We start from the raw sequence: 22640 nt of genomic DNA on the forward strand, positions 1-22640 counted from the left end.
TGATTAAACTTGAGTTTTGTACTAGCCAACCACAGTGACTTTGGGTTTGCATGTTCCCTATCCTTTTTTGTTTTAGAAGATTGTTTTCCTTTACATTCAATCTGCACACATTTAAAGTATACACTTTCATTAATTTTCACATATGTGTACACCCATGAAACCATCATCACAACAACCAAAATAATGAACACAACCGTCACCCCCAGATGTTTCCTTGGCCCCTGTGTAATCTCTCCCTCCCAGGCCACCCACGCCACAACCCCCACGAACTTTCCAAAAACCCAATGACTTGCTTTCTGTCGCTCTAATGTGTATTTTCTGTAAGTTTATATAAATGCAGTCAAAGTGTGTACTCTTTTTTGACTGGCTTCTTTCACTCAGCATAATTGAGATTCATCGAATTTGTTGCCTGTATCATCTGTTCCTTTTTACTGCTGGGTTGTATTCCACTGTATGGATATGCAATAATTTATTAATCCATTCACCAGTGGATGGGCATTTGGGTTGTTTTAAGTATTTGTTATTAATAAAGTTGCTATATGTGGACATGCTTTCATTTCTCTTGGCTAAATATCTAGGAGTGGAATGGCTAGGTCATATGTTTAAATTTTTAACAAATTGCCAAAAATTTTCCAAAGTAGTTGTACCATTTTGTATTCTCACCAGCAGGGTAAGAGAGTTCTAGTTCTTCTGCATCCTCCCCAACACGTGGTATGGTTAAGGAGAACTTACAGGGTCTGGGATTCTGCTCAGTAGGATTTATAAGCAGTCGTTTATAACTTAGCTAACTGTTTGAACATGGGCAAATCACTTGACCTTTCTAAATATCACAACTATTAGAACTGCTAAAGAACAAAAACATCTGACAATATCCAGTGCTGACAAGGACGTAGTGCAGCTGGAACTCTTGTGTGCTGCTGGTGGGGATGCAAAATGGTACAGTCATACAAAAGTTACTCCTAGGTGTTTACCCGAGAAATGAATATCTACAGTGGCTCTATTCATAATTATTAAATGTCTTGTCATAGAGAAGTTTTTAATTTTAATGCAGTCAGATTTAGTTTAGGTTTTTATTTAAGAGTAGGTTTGGATAAGGATCAAAGAGAATTTCTGAGAGCAGTTAGCAACTGGTGGGAAAGGTGCCCCATCAAAGGCACACTACCAGTAAAATCTTGTGTTCACAACTATCTTGTTAAAGCTTAGCTATTACAGGGCCAATTGTGGAGATAATGACTGCATCACGGAAATGGTTAATTCTAGAAATCACTTACAGACTTCCCAGGACGATTCATCCTTGGAAACCAAGAGAAACTTCAGCAGTTTATTATCCTCCATCAGAGACCAAGGTTCTCTAGAGGATAACATGTACTGGAATATAACAGTAAAGGAATTAGTTGTGGGATTTGCCGATAAAATACAGGATGCCCAGTTAAATTTGAATTTCAGATAAATAACAATTTTTACATGAGACATACTTATACTAAAAAATTATGTTATTTGACTAAAATTCAAATTTAACTGGGTATCCTGTATTTTTATTTGCTAAATCTGGCAACCCTAAACTGGTGAGACTCTTGAATCAGATTGTCTTGTTTAATGTAACTTAGCCTTGAGAAGAAATCCAATTACCTGTGCAGAGTAATCATTTATTATATTTACATGGAAGTTCCTTAAGTTTTTCAAAAGTAGAACTTTTTAAAATGAATTTTGCATGGTATAGATTACAAAATGAAGATAGCTTCATAATTATGTTAACTACAAATTCCAGAATTATAAACAGTGCCCTTCTTATTCTGTTTAAAAAGATATAATGGGTCTCTATGAATAAAAAAGGTTTTGTTGTCCTTCTCAACATGAAAAACATCATTTGATTTTGTTAATAAACGTGAAGGACTAAAAAAATATTTATATGCTGAAAACACCAAGTATGTATTTGTTAGAAATCCCTATTAGTGCCAACTCCATTTTAAGAGTCATTCAACCTTCACTAATGATGAATGCTATCACATACTGTAGTCTTCCTGTAATGGAACAAAAGTCTGTCTGTAACTGCATGACAGTAATGGAAGAGGGAAGGGAAGAAGAAACAAGGAGAGGAGGAAAAAGAACTCATCAGCTTAAGAATATGTTAAGTTGGGGATTAGACTGTTAAACAAGTTTTACATTTTTAAAATGATACTTTTAAATCACTTTATGAAAAGAACACCAAAGACAACTTCTAAATGTCTGACTTTGTGCATAAGGATCACTGGTAAAAATACAATGGCAATTCAAAAGTAATTTTTCTCAATTTAAGTAAACATAGTTTTTGACCATCTTACTATACATTAGATGCTGGACCAGGCACTCTGTGGGATACCCCTGTGACTGAGGAGTACTTAGGGAACTAAACATCTAGTAGGGTAGAAAGACACAGGCATAAGTAAATGCAATATATTCAATACAAGGTGAGTTGTCAAGTAAAATAATACAGATTGAAAATGCTATCAGAGCATAAAAGAGTGTGATATTCTGGGGGGTGGTAAGAAGTCAGCAAAAGCTTCCTGGAAAAGTGGCTCTTGAAATGGCTCTCGATAAGTAGGGATGAGAGTTGGGGGGGGGGGACGGACAGAAGGAGCAACAGGCCGAGATGGGCAGGTATAAGATTTAGGCAAAGCCTGAATAACTCTGCTTTACCTGGCTCCTGCTTCTTCTGCCTCAGGTCTGTTCTCTCACCACCAATTTCTCCTCCTCAATGTGCCTGAGCATTTTACTCACCATATCTCTCCTCCCATTTGTCTAACCAATTTATAATCCCCACTGGGGCCCAGTTTTACTGTTGCTTTCTCTGCAAAGTCTTCGCAGACCATCTTTGCCTTCAAACTAGTTGGGCTCTGTATCGTTTTCTGGTGGCACACCATAACTTCATATGCTAATCACACCTGCAGTTAACATATACATATATACATTACCAAATGTAAAATAGCTAGTAGGAAGCAGCCGCATAGCACAGGGAGATCAGCTCGGTGCTTTGTGACCGCCTGGGGGGGTGGGATGGGGAGGGTGGGAGGGAGGGAGATGCGGGAGGGAGATGCGGGAGGGAGGAGATATGGGAATGTGTGTATATGTGTAGCTGATTCACTTTGTTATAAAGCAGAAACTAACACACCACTGTGAAGCAATTATACTTCAATAAAGATGTTTAAAAAAAAAAAAAAGAATTACATGGGGGCTTCCCTGGTGGCACAGTGGTTAAGAAACTGCCTGCCAACGCAGGGGACACGGGTTCGAGCCCTGGTGTGGGAAGATCCCACCTGCGGCAGAGCAACTAAGCCCGTGCGCCACAACTACTGAGCCTGCGCTCTAGAGCCTGTGAGCCACAACTACTGAGCCTGCGTGCCACAACTACTGAAGCCCGTGCGCCTAGAGCCCATGCTTCGCAACAAGAGAAACCACCACGAGAAGCCTATGCACGGCAACAAAGAGTAGCCCCCGCTTGCCGCAACTAGAGAAAGCCCGCACGCAGCAATGAAGACCCAACGCAGCCAAAAATTAATTAATTAATTAATTTAAAAAAAGAATTACATGGGATAATGGTTTAACATATAACTCTTTAGATTATGCAGTCCACAAACACAGGGACTTTTTTCTGTCATGTTCACTGTTAGGTCTCCTGAGCCTTAGCACAATGCCTGGCACATCGAAGATACCCAATAAATTTTTGATGATCAAAAAAATTCATAAATTTTTGATGCCTGAATTCTAAAATATGTGGTTGAATATAGCTTCAAATGCTTCCACAATGTTGATAGCTACGTTATACTACAGGGCGTATAAGAAAGGTATATAAGCAAATTAATAGCATGATGCATAAAGATTTCCAATTAAAAGCAATTTCGTAGAAGACATAGCATGTATGTGCTAAATACAAACATCTTTCTTAGTGAAGGGCAGGAAAACTAGAAATTTAACAAACAATAATAAAAGCACACATGGAATATTAAAATAGAAATCTCCATAATCTTCAAATAACTTGATTTTATAGATAGCACCTTCCATTTTATATATTAAAGAGTATATTTTTATTTTTTTAATCATATGCAAGAGCTATCTACTCAACATTTAGCTAATCTCAAAATATGGTCAATATTTGAATTTAATACCTAGTCAGTATTCTTACAAAATTCAATAACTTTCATAATCCTTTCCAGCCCCCCAAAACAAAAGGATTTTAAGTGTCCATATACTCATTCAATTAATATATAGTTTTACTCTCTGTAGCAAGATCCCAGTACATCATTACCAGATTTATATTGATTAGAAAGGACAATATTCAAGCTGATAAATCAATATTCAAGCTGATAAAATATCTAATGTATGAATCTAAAGTTGCCTCCTAGTTCCAACTGTATTTGAATGACGCACTTTTAAAATTTTTATAATTAAGTACTAGATATATTTAATTGTAGAGACATGAAGAATATATTGAATATGCTTTGTTTTATGAAGTCTGGTTTTCCAACTGTGAGTTATTGGCACTTAGGGGAAAAAAACAATCACTTAAATGAAAACTAAAAATATAAAGCCTATGTTTAAAACATGGCCTTTATTAATACTGCCCACTGAGCTCCATTTTTATTTTACATTGAAATACTTCTGCTTTGCAAAGAAAAGACAGAAAAGTGCATTTTACAAGAGTACTTTTTTGTTTTTAATTCTCTGCGAAAATGGAAGGAATCTGAATCACAAGTTCACAATGTGGTAAAATGAAATTAAGAAACAATGATTTCAGTAATGCTATGCCATCACTAGTGTTTGGCTCTGACTCTGTTCTTGTAAATCAGATCCTGATATACAGTCTAGAGCGTCTAGGTTATTACTCTACGCATATTAAACACAGGAAAGGAGGTTTAAAAAAAACCCCTTTCAATGTACAAACATGAATTTAAAAACTGATTTTAAAAAATCACCTTTTTACATAATGTATATGGCAAAACTGCTTTAAATACATGGTTTTGGAAGAATTATTTACAAAATGTATCAGTCTGTGAAACAATTCACAAACAAAGCATACATAATTGCTTTACTTAGTTGTTGCATCTCAACTTTGGGAGATATAAATTTATTCGGCAGTATAGCAAACATAAAAACTGTGACAAAATATCTTAAGGGCAACCAAAAATTTGATCCTCAAAACAGTTTAAATACTAGGACTGCCAAAGTTTCTAAACGAGGACGTACTTTAATGATCCAGATGCCCATTTATAGTTCTACACTGTTTGAAGGACTGAGACAGACTCCCTTCAGTACAGGCAAAGCCGCTGGATGCAACCTCCTGTAAAAGGGACAGCTGAGAGCTATTGTCATTCGAAGAGTGAATTAACCTAGAATTTTCTTTTTTTCAATTTTATTAATATTTTAAAAAATACATAAAAATACAACATCCAATGTCTGAATAAATATATTTAACAAGTTGCAAGATAATACCTTATTTTACACAAAATTTTCAGCTTTAGAAATCTTGTTAAATAACTTCATTGTTGTTATATATTTCATTTTTGTCTTTTTGTAACAAAATAAAAACTCTGAAATTACATAGAAAAAAGACAAAATATTTTTGTCAAGGGATAAGATAGTCCACTGAAAACTTATTCACAATTCCACTGTAAACATTAATAAACATTAAAATATTTGCATAATTGTGTGCTCAAAAATCCTATAAAAAGTGGAAGACTTATTACAACTGTAGTTTTCAGTCAACTACACTTCCTTTCACAATTTATTTTGTCCCATTTACACCTTAAACCTGGGCACACTGCTGAACATATACTTTGGCAGTTCTAAATAGCAAGTGCTTCCACAAAAAAAAAAAAAAAAAAAAACAAGAAAACCAACAACAACAATAAAAAAACACAACATAAACCCCCTACTCACCAAGTGTTCAAATACATCTCAGTGAAAGTGCAGCAGTAACTATTTAGCTGGGTATTTTGATGTTTATCATGTGCACTTGCTTGTCTATGATTTCTATAACACCTGAAAGCTTTATTATACAAATTCAAATTTGCTAAGTGCCCTTTTTCTATCTTCACAAAAAAACGAAAAAAAAAAAAAAAAAAAAGGAAAAATTATGACAAATATGGCAGGCTGCCTAAACTTCAGTTATTAATCAGCTTATTTTTTTGCAACAGAAAAAAAAAAAAAGAAAAGAGAAGGGAATAGATACAATCCAGCCTGGAAAAGTGTACAGGATATATTTAGCAATGTCAAACCAGTTGAGTGCTTTCTGTGGTTGTATTTCAGGGTTTTGGGATTTATGTCCTTGGCAGCAAACTGCTGGGAAGGCAGAGAAAACATTTATCACCTGCATTCTACAGCAAGTACGTTCTGTGGGGGAGATGATGAGGAGGGACTCATTCCAGTGTCTGATGAAGCAGATGACATGGAGGCTCCTGCATGAGACACTGTAGAATCAAAAAAGCTACATTAGACCTGAAAACTATCACACACAGATACCCAGCCACCGGCAAATTAGAAATGAATTTCTTAACATTATTCACTTCAATTATAGTCCTCTTAAATGGTGCATGAAGGAATAACAACATTTTGTCAGCAAAAATTTTGTTTGGCTCAAATGAGTGGAATCAGTCTCTCATCACTTAAGTAACTCAGTTTAAAAAAGGCACCAGAAAATGTAAAGACTAAAGAGATATAAAATCTTAAATCCCTACTTGAAAGATCCCTGAAAGAAACTCACCTTGTCCCAAATCAGAAACGAGATCAACCTGAGATAAATTTTCACTATAGCAAATTCCTGCTTTATCTCTGGATTATAGGACCATAAAAGAATTCACTTATCCTAGAGAATTTCTTTTAACCAGCTAACCGTTGGCTTCCTATCTTTATCCTGTCCCAATATACCCGATGGACACAAAACTCTCATAAGCAAGAAGCAGTAATCTAAGTCAGGTATCAGAATCATGGGATCAGGATGGAAATGTGGGTGAGTGATTAGAAAAAGTCTTCAAATGACTTTAACAAAACTCTCCAGGAGCATGGAGCATGGATTAAAGATCATTACTCTATGCATCAGGTGCTCTGTCATTTTTTAGTTTTTACTTTTTTCTTTGCAGGGCCCTCCTATCTCCTGCTAATCTTTGCCCAATTATTCCTATTTTACTTAAAGTCTTAATTTTTGTTTAAGTATACAGCCCTCAATGTGTGTACTGCCAATATGACATGTAACTCATTACTACAAATTCTAATATATGTGCTAGAAGTCACTCAGTGTTTCACTTTAATAACTCACTTCACACACAAAAAATTAAGAAAACAAAAAAAGGAAGAAGACTATAAGAAAATCATCTTTTTAGTTGTCTGAACTTATATGACCTTTAGGAAACTCAAAGCCATTGAAGGTTCTCTGAAGAAAAGCTCAATTTATTAATTTGTTCTTCTTTCTGTGTTTAAAAATTCTGTAAAGACTTCTTGCTATTTACAGTTTTTAAAGAAAAGGACAAAGATGGAAGGTCGATCTCTTTCCTTTTGCTCCATCATATTTCCAGGAATTGAAAACTGCTGGACTTGGAGTAGAATGATTCAAGACCACATATGACACAGGCCATTTTATTAGTAATTCATCCCCTAACTCTCTGCCATAGATAGAAAACTTCTCTCAAGATGGGCAAGCCTATCAGATAATTTACTGTTTTTTTCTTAAAGGGACATCCCTCCTAGAGCCCTCCCCTCCTGTTCCATCCTATTCCTGAAATAGTTGCTTTGTAGGCCTGTTATGCAGTGATCATTCTAGGGCTTCCATGTGCCATCACCTTGAGATTTTCCTTACTGTTTTCCTATGTGGGATTCCTTGTTTGCTGGATGTCATGTTATCTTAATAGCTTGGCTTCCAGTTTTTAGTGTCACCATTGAGAAATCTGACGTGAGAAATCTGATGCTGTTCTGAGACCCAGTTTTTTGTATAGACCTTTATATGGTAAGCTTTTGGAACCTTACCTTTATCCACAGGGTTCTGAAATTTCATAATGTGCTTTGGTGTGATTTTTTTCCCCCATTCTTTATAGAGGTTCGCAGGGAGTCCTTTCAGTTTTCTAACCCATCTCCTTCAGTTCTGGAAGTTTTTCTTATTTCTTTGATCACAACTTCCTCCTATGTTTATTCAGTGTTCTCTTTCTAGAAATCCTATGATTCAGAAGTTGGATCTCCCAGCCAGATCCTATACTGCGTTATTCTCTCCTATTATCTTTTTGATCTTTTACTGGGATTTCTTTAGCCTTGCTATCTTACCCTTCTATTTATTTTTTTTTATTCCAAATACCATATTTTTAATTTTTAAGAGATCCTTCATGTTCTCTGAATTTCATTGATAGTATCATATTCTTGTTTCAAGACTGCAATATCTTTCCTGTAACTCTGGATATTAATTATAGTTTGTTTTTATATGGCACATTGTCCAAGTTCCTTTTTTCTATTGAATATTTTGGTTTCTGTCTTTATGTAAAGGCTTTCCTCAAACATCTGGTCTTGTGGCTTCCATATTTAAGAGGGAGCATTAAAAAGCTAACTGGAAGCTATACATGAGGCCACAGGGCTTTTAAATGTTGGGCAGTGCACACATAGTGATTTGTAAGGATTTTGCTTTTTGGTTCAGGAACCTCCAAATACTGGTATCTATGTTAGATCACTTCCCTTGGGCTGACCAGCTTCTCCAGAGGAGAAGACTTCCAATCTCCTTCCAGGAAGGAGCATAAGCTTGGTTACCAGCTTTCAGAGAGACAAGAAGATGAGATCGTTGGTTGGAAAAGGGACAGGAGTCTCATCATTTAGTACTGGAAACTTTCACTCAAGCTCATTATTTTTGGTTTAGCACTTAACCCTCACCTTCAGCTATGGCTGGTGTCCCTGAGTCTTTCTATAAGCCTGTTGATCCCTCTCAGCCTCCAATAACTTAATCTCATATTTTCTGCTGGAGTTAGGGGAAAAGAAGTTGGGATGAAAGGATCCAATTTCTCCTTCCTTTTTCAAACCATCTCCGATTTCCATCCTCACACCTCACACTGTCCTCAGATCTTTTCTGGGGTGATGTAGTATGAATTGGCTTGCTTCTCACTGTTTTGTCCCACTAGAAGGATACACAGGCTCAGGTGTTTAGCATTCTGTCATCTGCTAGGACACTTACAGTCCATCTGCTTCTCAGCTTCCAAAAGGTATGCTGCTGACATTTCTTGTCTACCGTAGTCAGTCTGCGGTCCCATTCTCTCGTCCTTGTGGGTACAGGGCTTTTACTATTCTTTACTATTATTTTAGTGAGGCCTGGGCTTGGGGTAGATATGAGATATCAATGTTTAACTAGAAGTCAATCCTATACATTTTTAAGGTTTAGTTCAGATGCTATTCTCTCCTCATGATTATTCCGAAGTCATCTCTCCTTCCACCAACTCCTGTTCTTGTTAATATCACTCTCAGGGCCCTCAACATACAGCTCCACTAGACGTTAAGACTTTGAGATCGAGGTCTGTATCTCATTCATCTCTGTACTTCCACCACCTGAAAGAGGGCCTGGCATATGGTATATGTGCATTAATGTTCTAAGCTGAACTATCTTATATAGTAGTTGCTTAGGAAATGACTTATGATCCCAACAAGATAACCTCCTAGAGGATAAGCCATATCCCTCTTCATTTTGATGAACCCCATAATGACAAATATAGTGCCTGTTAATAGGCAGCCAATAAATGTTTGTTGAGCAGTTGAGAGAAATTCAGAGGGAGTAAGCTCTTCTTAAGAACCCACCACATTTAGTAAAATCACACATTTTGTAAAACAGTTCACAGTCTCTTTCAAGAGTCTCATTCTGATTCAGTTGTTGACTCACTTCAACAATAGCAACAAAGAAGAAAACACTAGGAATCTAAAGATAACAATTAATAAATATATACTATATTAAAAAGTGGCAAACCTAAATCTTCTAAAGTGATAGGATATATATTTGAAAAATAAGGGGAAGAAAAATTATAATCAAATTACCTTCTCTGTCTTTCTTTTTTAATCTTTTTCTCCTCCTATCTATGGTTGCAACTTCAGACTTCAAAGACATGTAATACTTTCTGATTTCCTGTAGTTTTTCTTGGAGAAACGAGATTCTCTCCGTACTGTTCATGTTATCTAATTCATCTAAAAGGGAAAAAAAGTTAATTTGGATTTTAAAATAATTCTATGAGAAAAAAAGATGGCAGTTCTATCAAAAGTCCAACTCATAACTCAACAAAAGCTTTAGTTTATTAAAACCTAACAGTACACTAAATAAGGCTCTATAAAAATGGAAGACCTTAATTAAATTCATGAATAAGATTTCTATATATATCCCAAATATTCCACTAAACATGTATTACTTAATGATGTATTACTGAAATAATCAGAAAAGCACAAGGAAACATCAACATACAGCAACTATGATCTATAATTGTAGTTATTTATCCAAATAGTGTCTTTGTATTGATGTTTTCCTCATTTATTAGTTATTTCCAATTGTCAGTACAAGAAAGGGTGTTTAAGTTTCATCAATTTATATAAATCATACATGTCTCATTCCATAACTGGAGAGCTTTCTCCAATATTTATCAAGTTAGTATTATGAAAATACACAGATTTGTATTTAAGATAATAAGTAGTGATTATTAATAAGACAACATTTAGGATACCTAAATAAATGAATTTGCTAATCGTTATTCCTTATTTTGACATTTCAAAATATATACCACTTTGTAATATACATTCAAGTTTTCTATAAGCTTCTTACTGAGTTGAAAACTCCACTTATATGTCCGAGGAGATGAATTCGGATGTTTTTCTTTCTGTTTATCTTTTTCTCCATCTTTGATGTGAGGGGATATTCTTGCAGGAGATCGTGCAAGCTTCTGTGGCTTAGATACACTAAGATGCTTTACTGGGGTACATTTACTTGAATTGTCTAGGACAGGAAGATCTTCACTATCACTGCTTTGTCCTATAATAAGAAAAAATTGACTCAGGTTATAAATGATAAAAATCTCAAATATTAAAATGCAACGGACCCAGTAATTACACTTTTCGGTATCCTAAAGAAATAAATGCACAAATGTGCTAAGTTTTATAACAATAAAAAGATGGAAATAACCTAAATACCCACCAAAAGGGAAATGGCTAAGAATTATATATCAGTATTATAGAATACTGTGCTAAAGTTGTTAAAAAGAATGAGCTAGAGTTCCTAAGAACAAAAATGGCAAAATATCCAAAATACATGGTGAAATGATAAAGTTAAAAAACAATAAGCATAGTATTGCCCCATTTATGTTTAAAACAAAACATGAAAACAACCCAAAAGGGGACCAACCCAAACTATATACATGAACAAGCACAAAATACACATCCAACTTTTAACATATGTATAATATATAAAATGTGTCAGATACTTGTTTGCAAGTCTACATCCCTCCTCACCAAATGTGTACTTAAAGATGCTTTTTGGTTTTCACTTAATAACAAATTAGAATTTTCTCTCAACTTTTTCTGCTTTTTTTCAAAGTCTACACCCTACTTCCATCCTATTCACTCTCAACAGCCAACCTTCCCTTCTACTGAAAAGGCAAAGTTGAGGGTTACACACTCACTTTCCCAGCCCCTCCCCTACTGTGTCTGTCCTTATCTCCCTTTTTTGGCCTCAAAAAGAAGAGACTTAATGCTGGGCAAACTAATCTCTTCAGCTATACTCTTGACACCATTTATCCCCAGCTCCTCTGAAATATTCCAATGTCATTTTATCTTTCTTCTTTTTCCAGAGTCTATGAACATGCTTAAAGCTTTCCTACCCTTAGAGAGAGAGGGAGGGAAGGAGAGGAAAACCTCCCCCTTTAGCTGGCACCTCTTTCCTTCTCTTTAGGGTCAAATTTCATGAAAGAGAAATTCTTTGTTATTCTTATTTCCATACTTTCTAATCATGTCTCCTTCCCATGCTCTTGTTAGGGCCCCAAACACTTACTATTCACCAAATTCAATGAATATATTTTAATCCTACTTGAATATTCTATTGCATTTGAAACGTCTTTCTTATTCAAACCAACTAGTGTTAACTGATTTTCATTTATCTCTAATCTGCTTCTACTCTGCTCTTCCTGGCCCATTTAAAGGGATATGCCACATAATTCCACTTCTGGTCCTTTTTCTTCTCTTTTTACAATTCTCCCATAGCAGCTTTATCATCTTGTAATCCTTCAACAACTATCTTCTAAAAACAGACTTTCTTCGAAGCTCCAGACCCTTATTTTCCTAATAGGTGGTACCTCTAAAGCAACATTCCCTAAATTACTCTTCCAACGGCCTGCTGCTACTCCTATATGCTATATGTCAGTTAACCAGTTCCTCGTATCTAACTAATAATAATTGAGTACTAGTGATTTTATGTCCCAATTCTCTTAATTCATTCCTTCTTTCACTGCCTTAGTTAAGCCAAAGATTCTTTCCAAAAAGAAAAACTGATCATCTCCTTTTTTTTTTCCTTTTTAATCTTTTTAACTTTTTATTTTGAGACAATCTTCAAACTTACAAAAAAGAGAAGAACAATTACCAAAGAATGTTTTTCTGCCATTCGAGGATAAGTTGCCCTGCCATATTTGAATACTTTAGTGTTCTCTTCTTACAAATAAGAACATTCTCCCTGTATTAGTTATCTACAAATTAGCCCCAAACTTAGCAGTTTAAAACTACAAATGTTTAGTGTCTCACACGGTTTCAGAGGGTTAGAATCTGGGAACAGCTTGGCTGTGTGGTCCAGCTCGGGGAATCTTGTGAGGTTGCAGTCAAGCTTTTAGCCAAGATTCTGGTCTCTGAAGACTTGACTGGAGCTGAAGGATATGCTCCAAGATGGCTCACTCACATGGCTGTTAGTGAGTGCTGGGAGGCCTCAGTTCCTTGCTGGCTGTTGGCAGGATATGCTCAGTTCCTCACCACGTGGGCCTCTCCATACACTGCTTGAGTGACCTCACACCATGGCAGCTAACTTCCCCCAGAGCAAGTGATCCAAGGGAGAGCAGGAAGGAATTTGCAGTGCTTTTTATGACCTATTCTCTGAAGACATACTCCATCACGTCCACTTTATTTTATTAGTTAGAAGGGAGTCACTAAATTCAGCCCGTACTCAAGAGGAAGGGATTAGGCTTTGCCTCTTGAAGGGAAACATATCAACACATTTGTGGATATGTTTTAAAAACCACCACACTCCTAAAGAAGCATAATACAACCATCAAAATCAGGAAATTAACACAGATATATTACTATCATATAATCCTCAGATCCCACACAAGTATCTCTACTTGACCTGATAATGTTCTTTACAGCAATAGGATCCAGGTGAGAATTATATACTGCATTTAGTTATCACACCTCATAAATCTCCTTTAATCTGGAACGGTTCCTCTTTCTTTGACTTTCATGACCTTGACAATTTTTAAAATTATAGGCCAGTTATCTTATGGAACATCCTTCAGTTTGAATTTGTTGATGAGTCCTCGGGATTACAGTCAGGTTATATACATCTTTGACGGGAATATTACAGATGTGCAGCTATGTTCTTCTTATTTCATCCTGTCAGGTGGTACATTTCACTTTGTCCCATTGCTGGTGGTGTTCACTTCATTTGACTAAGGTGATGTCTGCCCAGCTCATCCACTGTAAAGTTACGCATTTTCCCTTTGTAATTCCTGCTGTCTTTCTAGTCTCATCTCCCATCACTCTTTCCCTATACTCTAGACCTGTCTTGTCCAGCCACTAGCCATATCTGGTTACTGAGGACTTGAAATATGGCTCAAAGGTTTTTCTTTGAAATGCCTTGTATCTTAAATAAATTATATGCCCCTTCCTTGAAATATGTATCTACTGTAATCTAGAATTTCCCTTTCAGGCTTGTATGAAGGCATGCTTTGGAGGTAAAATTTTAATTTGTCAAAATCAACCATGTTTATTTCTATTTACTATATTCTACAACTTAATTTTACTCCTTATTGTACAGAAATCTGTTTTTCATGTAATCTATTCTTACTGGTTTACTAATTTTCCTGTTTGTTTCAATAAGAATTTTATTTCCCTATATTTCAAACTTACTGTGTTACTATTTAAAAGTCAGTTTTTCTAGATTAAAGGAAAACATTCCATTCAGAAATGTAAACTTAATCTGCTTTTATTACCAGAGCAAATGTTATTTTTCTTTTGTTCAAGATTCCCAAATGTATTCCTCTAATATTAAACTGCTTTACATAAGAAATACAAATGAAATAAGCATAAAAAATAACCACAGCTATCCCAGCTCTAAATAAAATTGACAAGCACCTTCAGATTAAAAACTAATGGAAAAATTGCTACTTTTCAGAACATAATGAACCAAATTGAGTTTTAAGCTGACACAAATGATCAAGCCAACAAACTGCTGAAAGTACTACCACCACACTAAAGCCAGCATTGAAAAGTACCAACCTGCTCCATTCTTTTCATTTTTGGCTACAGCACTTGTTCGCTTTGGGGTTCGCTTCTGTTTTTTTGCCAATAATCCACTAGTTCCATCACTTGGCCTTTTCTGACCTGAAATAAGTGAAAAGAGAGAATTAGAAAAAAAAAAATCAAGAGCAAGAACATTCATTCACCTATCTACTCTACACGAATTTCCACGTGTACGTTTAAAAAAAAAAAAAAAAAAGGAGGGGAGGGAGGGAGAGAGTAAAGAAGGAAGGAAGGAGGGAGGGAGGGTACTTAACAGATCATTAGTTCCTAAAACTCTTGGCTTACTAGTTTTTGGTTTTAATATAACGGTTGATTTTCTCCCTAGGAAGTCCTTACCCTTCTCTCTGCTCTCTCTTTCTTGAACAATTATACTACAGGTACCAGAGGCAACGCTGGCTTCAAATCCATTTGCTGATTCCCTCTCACAGAGACCTTCTTGAGATTCTTCAGCAATACTATCAACCTCAATGGTTATGTCACTCTCACTTTTTATACTTCGAGACTCATCTTGGCTGAGAGTAAGTGGTGAAGCTACTGAAAAGTTATGCTGTACTGCAGGAGGTAGGGCAGGTGGAATAGAAACAAGAGAGTTAGATTCAGAGCTTTCAACTACTACATCCTCAGTACTGGTCTTATCCTTTTCATCCAAATCATCCAAATCTACTTCATGGCAAACCAAGGTTTCCGGCCCAATCAGAGGCATTGCATCCTCTTCTTCTTTTAATGGAGTATTTACAGTTTCTTCAGCTGGACTATCAAATTTTTCTTTAGTCAATTCTTGAATGCATTGGTTTGGCTCTGCTATTAATGATGGCATTCCTTCATTTTCTATTTCAAAGTGTTGTTCAAAATTTAAGTTTTTCATTCCGTCAGATGCAACACAATCACTGGTCCTTTCTTGAGAAATGCTATTTGTCATTTCCATTCCATTCTCAATTCTTACTTTTTTCTCTGGTGATGACTGTCCCAGTATTTTCCGTTTCAACTTTTTTTCTTTTGCACATTGGTCAATTTCATCTTCTGTAGCAGAAGAAAAGTTTTTACTGTCTAATGAAGAAAATTCTATACTCTGAGCTTCTATATGAGGTTCAGTTCCTGCTTCATCCTGGCTAAATGATGAAATCTTTATAATTTCTAAAGAAAGATCTTTTGTCTTGCTTCGTCTTCCCTTTCCTTTAGGAGATTTTTCTGCCTCTTTCTTAACTTCATCTGCTTGTTCCACTTTATTTCCAAAAATCTGTACTATTTGTTCATTCTCTCCAACTTCTAACTTCAAGGTTTCTAAAGGCTGCATTTGAGTCCTATCATTTTCTTTTAATATATGTGCAGCAATCTTTGGATTTTCTTCATCTAGTTTATCATCACTTAAACTTTCATTTTTTTCTAATTCTTCTTTAATATCAGGAGAAAGTTCTTCATTCATCAAATTCTTTTCTAAAAGGTCTTCCGTTTCACTATCAGATGAACAGGAGTCTGCAAGAGGAAATACTGTATTACAAAGGTTTCTATCTTAATTACCAATGCAATTTTATAATAAAAATTCTGCCAAAGACAAAACTCTTAATCAAGTACCTCTGAATACCTCCTTGTAGAAATTTCTTATGTAAAATAAATCAGGACTTCCCTGGTGACACAATGGTTAAGAATCTGCCTGCCAATGCAGAGGACACGGATTCAAGCCCTGGTCCGGAAAGATCCCACATGCCGCAGAGCAACTAAGCCTGTGCACCACAACTACTGAGCCTGTGCTCTAGAGCCCACGCACCACAACTACTGAGCCCGCACGCCGCAACTACTGAAGCCCACGCACCTAGAGCCTGTGCTCCGCAACAAGAGAAGCCACCGCAATGAGAAGCCCACGCAGCAAAACGAAGAGTAGCCCCTGCTTACCACAACTAGAGACAGCCCACGTGCAGCAATGAAGACCCAACGCAGCCAAAGATAAATAAATAAATAAAATTTAAAAATACAAATTAAAAAAATAAATAAATCATACATTTGTGCCAAAAATGGGGGAGGGGAGACCTCAAATTCCATGTGAAAATACACTGCATAGAAAATATTACTGTCTCAATTCTATAAAAGAGCTATTTTGCAATTTTTACTAGTATCGTATTTAGGCTACAGTAATAACCCCTAGAAAAATCAAAGGACTAGTACTGAGATATGAAGTTAATATGTTAAGTGGTTTGATCTGAGATCTAGAAGGTACTGATTAATAAATGAGATGCCCATTTTGTGTCCTTAGAAAGGAATATGATATTCTACTTAATTCTGAAAAAATGTACAGGATGAGAAGCTTGAATTCTCAAAACTTTAAATATTCCTCTGATTAAGAGACAGGAAAGTATAGGCCAGCTACCTTAAATCATTCTCTTTAACTCAGAGAATTTTTAAAATAATAACTAGGGTTCTAAGACGGTATGGAAGTTGTAAAATACAAAAATTCTACCCACATGGTGCTCATATTCTAAAGAAGTGCAAAAAAGCAAGCTTAAATGTACTTTTTAAATGAAAAGGTGTGTAGTTTTATTTTGTGGTTTTATCATATACAGAATTTAGAATTTTTTCTCATGTTAAAAAGAGTAGGGACTTCCCTGGTGGTGCAGTGGTTAAGAATCTGCCTGCCAATACAGGGGTCACGGGTTCGAGCCCTGGTCCAGGAAGATCCCACATGCCCTGGAGCAACTAAGCCTGTGCGCCACAACTACTGAGCCTGTGCTCTAGAGCCCGTGAGCCACAACTACTGACCCCACGTGCTGCAACTACTGAAGCCCGCGCAGCTAGAGCTGGTGCTCCGCAACAAGAGAAGCCACCACAATGAGAAGCCCACGCACCACAACGAAGAGTAGCCCCCTCTCGCCACAACTAGAGAAAGCCTGCACGCAGCAACGAAGACCCAACGCAGCCAAAAGTAAATATAAACAAAATAAATTTTTTTTAAAAAGTAGTTTTTTACTTTTATGAAGTAGTTTAGCAAGACCATGCATAGTTCTGTAGACTGTACACTGCACATTGGCATGCATCTAAGAGGGCATCTTCCACTTTGTGGACGTCTTGCATTTGTGTATTATGACAACCTTCCAGCAGATGGCAGTAAAGAGGAGGAAAGATGCCGTTTTCTCCACGTGGTGGGCTCATGGCAATCCTGTGGTTCAGAAAAGCTTTTTTCTTCAAGGGAGGGAAATTTTTATATGAACGTTTTCTAAATTTAACATTTCTTAAATTACATGGAAAAATATACAAAGGTAGAAAAGTGGGAAAAACGGTAAAATCAGACTAAAATATGTTCACCTATGTTCATCACAAAACATGCCTCTACCACATTAGTTTGTCCTGTCTTTGAACAACGCAGTCACAACTTTATTGAAAGACCCTAGGTGAACAGCAATAGATTACAGGAGACACTGGCACATGCTTTGTAGGACAGTGCAGCACACAGGAGGACGCATGGCTTTTCAACCCACCCTCTGTTAAAATAGAATATTCCTATGGGGGCTTCCCTGGTGGTGCGGTGGTTAAGAATCCGCCTGCCAACGCAGGGGACATGGGTTCGAGCCCTGGTCCAGGAAGATCCCACATGCCACGGAGCAACTAAGCCCACGTGCCACAACTACTGAAGCCCGCGCACCTAGAGCCCGGGCTCCGCAACAAGAGAAGCCACTGCAATGAGAAGCCTATGCACCGTAACGAAGAGCACACCGCAACAAAGAGTAGACCCCACTCGCCACAACTAGAAAAAGCCCGCACACAGCAACGAAGTCCCAACGCAGCCAAAAATAAATAATTTTTTTAAAAAAAGAAAGAATATTCCTACGGTATTAACAAGAAAAGTTATCCCTAATTAAGTAAAACATCACTAAATTTTAAATAAACATGATATAGCAAAATAAACATTTTCTTCAAATCAAATTTTGTAGTTTAAATCATATAGTAAAAGCCTAGGGACTTCCCTGGTGGTGCAGTGGTTAAGAATCCGCCTGCCAAGGCAGGGGACACAGGTTCGATCCCCGGTCCGGGAAGATCCCACATGCTGCGGAGCAACTAAGCCCGTGCGCCACAACTACTGAGCCTGCACTCTAGAGCCCGTGAGCCACAACTACTGAAGCCTGTGCACCTAGAACCTGTGCTCCGCAACAAGAGAAGCCACTGCAATGAGAAGCCCGCGCACCGCAACGAAGAGTAGCCCCCGCTCGCCACAACTAGAGAAAGCCCGCGCACAGCAACAAAGATCCAACGCAACCAAAAATAAATAAATAAAATTGATTCCTTAAAAAAAAAAAAACCTAGATGACTTTCTATGAATCTCTCACATAACTGAAGTTTTATTATTTTTATTATTGATTTTTAAAAAACCAGTGATTCTCAGAATTGAGCACCTTCCACTCCATTTGACAGAGGTGAGCTGTCTAGCATATTGATGTGAGCGCTTCTGGTACCTGATTTTCCGTCGCTGTTTGGAGTCTTAGACAAACCATATGGCATGTTTGATGAAAGAGTAGATTTTAAAGGAGGTCGTCCCCGTTTTGACTTCTGCCTCTCCTCATCCCTCTTTTCATCCTTCTCACTGTCTTCTTTGTTCTGGGTAACAAAAACAAAATGTATGAGAAGCACCAGCCTATGAAAAATGAACAGTCTACTTCTCCAAGGAAAACTATAACTCAGAAAGGTTTGTTATGTCAACTCCTAATCTGTAGTTATGGAAAAATAAAAATTAAATAGTTTTCTAAAATATTTTTGTACTTATATGAATATGATGTTCTACAACTTCAACTTGGAACACTGCAATTATATTGTGAAGGTCAGAGTCAGTACATTAGAGAGCTATACACTACTCAGCTCTCCCCCTTGTTTCTTACTATTCCCTGAGGAAAAGAAAGATATGTCATCATCTCTACAGCAAAGGCTGAAAATTGTGGGTGTGCATGAGGGTACAACTGGCCAATGTATGTTTTAAAGTTTAGTATTAGCTTCCAGCATTTAAAAATCAGATTTCACATTTTAAAAAATAGAGTTCTTAAAAAATCCTAAAATCTGGCAACCCTGGGTCTGCATCCCACAGCAGAGCGGTTAGTTCCATTCTCCCTAGATGAGGAACTTGACCTCTTCTTCGTCACTCTCAGTCCTACTTTACCCCTTTTCTAGAGAACCTCATAGGCCTTTGTGTTTGAAGTCTGTGCCCTAGGAGTCGCCAGTTTTCACCTTTCCTGAAACAGCGTGGTAATGTGTTTACATTTTTTACTTTTTAAGCTTCTGGGTTGTAGAAGAGAAAATCACAATTACTTTGAAAGACTCAAGATGATTATACAATGAGAAAACAACGTTTATAGAAAATACAATATGAATAATTCCTGTACTTATCATAAAGGATATGGCACCTATGTACATACTTTAGCTTTTTTCTTCTGTTTTTTCTTTGGTCCACCTTTGTCCAACGGCCAGATTATCCTGTCAGCCTTCACCCATTCATCATACCTTAAAATAAAGAATATATTAAAAATTCACAAGAATACCTTATTTGAAATGTACTCACCAAATAAAAACAACAGTGAGACAGGCTAAAGAATCTGGTTCTAGTGTTGGCAGAAATGCGAAGGGCACAGATGCTAGTTTGCTGGTAACATGTGTGCCAAGCACTGTACTAGGTGTTTTATGTACCTGCCACCAACAGGGCAAGGCAAGAGAATTTCTCAGGGAAAACAGGCTTACAGGGATAGCAGGGTAGGCAAACTCTAAATAGATGCAAGATTGTTTGAACTGCCTTCTTTTCCACAACTCCCACACATCTGAGCTTAATGAAATAAGTTGATTCTGCACTGGAATTCATTCTGTTGACCGAATAATGCAAAACAAGTCAGGTAAATTCAAGTTTGTAATATGCTCAGTTCCAGATTATTTTATGAAGTCCTTTTCAACTCTTTTCCTCTCAGAACTCTCTCTAGCTTCCAGTATTTCTAATAAAATTTTATTCTGAGCTGTATCACCTCTAAGACTGAAATTTTTTATAGATATTTCCTTTACCTAAGTTTACTCTGTTTAGCTCAAGTTGAGAACTCCTCATTTTCCCCTTTCCCAAAATATTGACATCACCTCTAGATTTTAACATAGTCCAAGTTACTAATCAGGGGCAAATAAGGAATTAAACTTCCTAGAACTAAATAACAGCTTTTATATTATATGAATATATAGGTATTTATAGAGCTCAACCAAAATCTAAAATCTGAACATTTAAGCAGAACAACTACAGGCAGTCCTTGCTTTGAACTGCACCATGATGATGGGAACCATACCCTCACTTTGTTACCCAGTTACCGTGAAGTCACGCAAAAGAAGGGCACTGTTCCAATATGCGCAAGTTCAGCTGACACAGTACCATGACTACCTATACTGTGGTTTAAAAATGATCTTCTCCTGCACTAACCCAATATCTAGCAGTATGGAAGGTCAATGAAAACCCATTAACCATGTGAATTCCAGTTAGGTAACCAGTTAGGAAGAACATGAGCCTGTAATAAAAAAATGACTTTGAGGAAGAGTCATACAGTAAAACATTAAAAAAATGAGACAGAAGGATGATAGGAGCGGGAAATTCTGGAAAGCAGAACAGACACACTGATGGTAAATAAAAGTAGACGGATGTGAACTAAATAGAATCTGAGGAAAAAAGAAGGCTACAATGGGCTGCAACTGCAAAGCAGGGACTCGAGGTTGGTAAGCACGGTCTTTCTTCCCAAATTCAGTACATACGTACAAAACAACTGGGAGATGGACGAAAAAGTTTGTTTTTAGTGTTGGCAGAAATGTGAAGGGCACAGGGGCTGGTTTGAGAAAAGAGAAAAGAAATTTTAAAGTTTTATACGCTATTCATTAAAACCATACTCTTTTAAAATGACGTGAGAGGACAGAAACCAAACTCCCCCTCACTAAAGAAAACAGTTAATGTTTATTGAGCACTTACTAACTATATTAGGCGCTAATTATATTAACTTTGCATGTTAATATAGATATTAGCACTGCTTCTCACAGAATCCCTGTAAAGTAGGTACTCTGTCTTCCCCAATTCAGATGAGGGAATTGAGGCATAACAGGGCACACACTGAGTATGCAGGGAAATTTTGGAGCACTCTGGCTCAAAGCAACTACAGGGCAAGCAGAGATACTGAACACACAAGACTTTCTAAAGGAGAAAGAGAAAAGTAGTCCCTGACATTCAGGAACCAGCCTGGTACTATTAGCTGGGCCTTGCTGTTGCTACGGAGCTGTTCTGGCCCTCACAGCTTGGGCGTGTTGTTCTCATGTTGAATGTGAACAATTTCGCAGAACATTGGCATCAGACAGGTCTGTTCCGTGGCCATAATGGATCAAGACAAAAACAAGACCACTCCCTAGTTGTGTCTCAACACAGAAGAAAACAGGAACATTGTCCAAGCCACAGAAATGACCAAACGTCCTTTTTTTTTCCTGACTGCTGCTGCTTTACCAATTATAGCATTAACCTTGCTCTAGTCTTCTCTCCTTATAGATAAAATTAAGATAACCAATCACAGAACTACCCCCCACTTCTTGACAGCATCCAGTCTAGAGCAAAGCCCTGTTTCCTTAAACCCTCCCCAAAATCACCTAACAGAAGCTCAGATCTAAGTCCTATCTAATATTCTTTTTTTTATTAATTAACCAATTCAGAATTGTTACAGTGCTTGATACAGGCTTGATTTCTGATAAATTTAATAAACAAATAAACAAACAAACAAAACCACTTGCAGTGCTGGGAGCCATGGGCCTGGCTCCCTGCAGGATGTTTCCACAGAATCCTGGGCTATTGCTTTTCCCCAAGGTGGTACTGTAAGCTTTCACAGATCCACCCTCTAACTGAGGTGCCATGTGGTTCTCCAAGCTGTGTGTTCTCCCTCACTGAAAATGAGTAGTAAATCCAACTTGTTCAACTACAGATGTGATCCTGGTGACCTTTGGCTGGAAGTATTGACATAGCTAGTATAACAGTGGGAATGATAGGAATCTTGGAAAATTCAGATACAAGATGTGCTTTGTAAATACATATATACTATTTGCTTTAGTTCTTTAAAACATTAAATGGATCTTTCTGAACCAATGAA

At 37.0% G+C, this 22640-nt stretch overlaps 1 protein-coding gene across 1 annotated transcript in view; it reads right to left on the reverse strand.

Annotated features, from left to right (window-relative positions):
* Positions 1 to 4544: 4544 nt before the first annotated feature.
* ARID4A (AT-rich interaction domain 4A) overlaps positions 4545 to 22640 on the reverse strand; it is a 57338-nt gene continuing 39242 nt past the window's right edge. The window contains exons 18-24 of the mRNA XM_082386460.1: positions 19917 to 20001; positions 18966 to 19107; positions 14863 to 15999; positions 14503 to 14607; positions 10796 to 11002; positions 10024 to 10170; positions 4545 to 6443 (exon numbers count right to left, since the gene is read on the reverse strand). Coding sequence (XP_082242586.1) covers positions 6340 to 6443; positions 10024 to 10170; positions 10796 to 11002; positions 14503 to 14607; positions 14863 to 15999; positions 18966 to 19107; positions 19917 to 20001 — 1927 coding nt within the window. The 3' untranslated portion in view covers positions 4545 to 6339. The remainder of the gene's footprint in view (positions 6444 to 10023; positions 10171 to 10795; positions 11003 to 14502; positions 14608 to 14862; positions 16000 to 18965; positions 19108 to 19916; positions 20002 to 22640) is intronic.

Source organism: Balaenoptera borealis, assembly GCF_965194805.1.
Source record: "Balaenoptera borealis genome assembly, chromosome: 3".
NCBI lineage: Eukaryota > Metazoa > Chordata > Mammalia > Artiodactyla > Balaenopteridae > Balaenoptera > Balaenoptera borealis.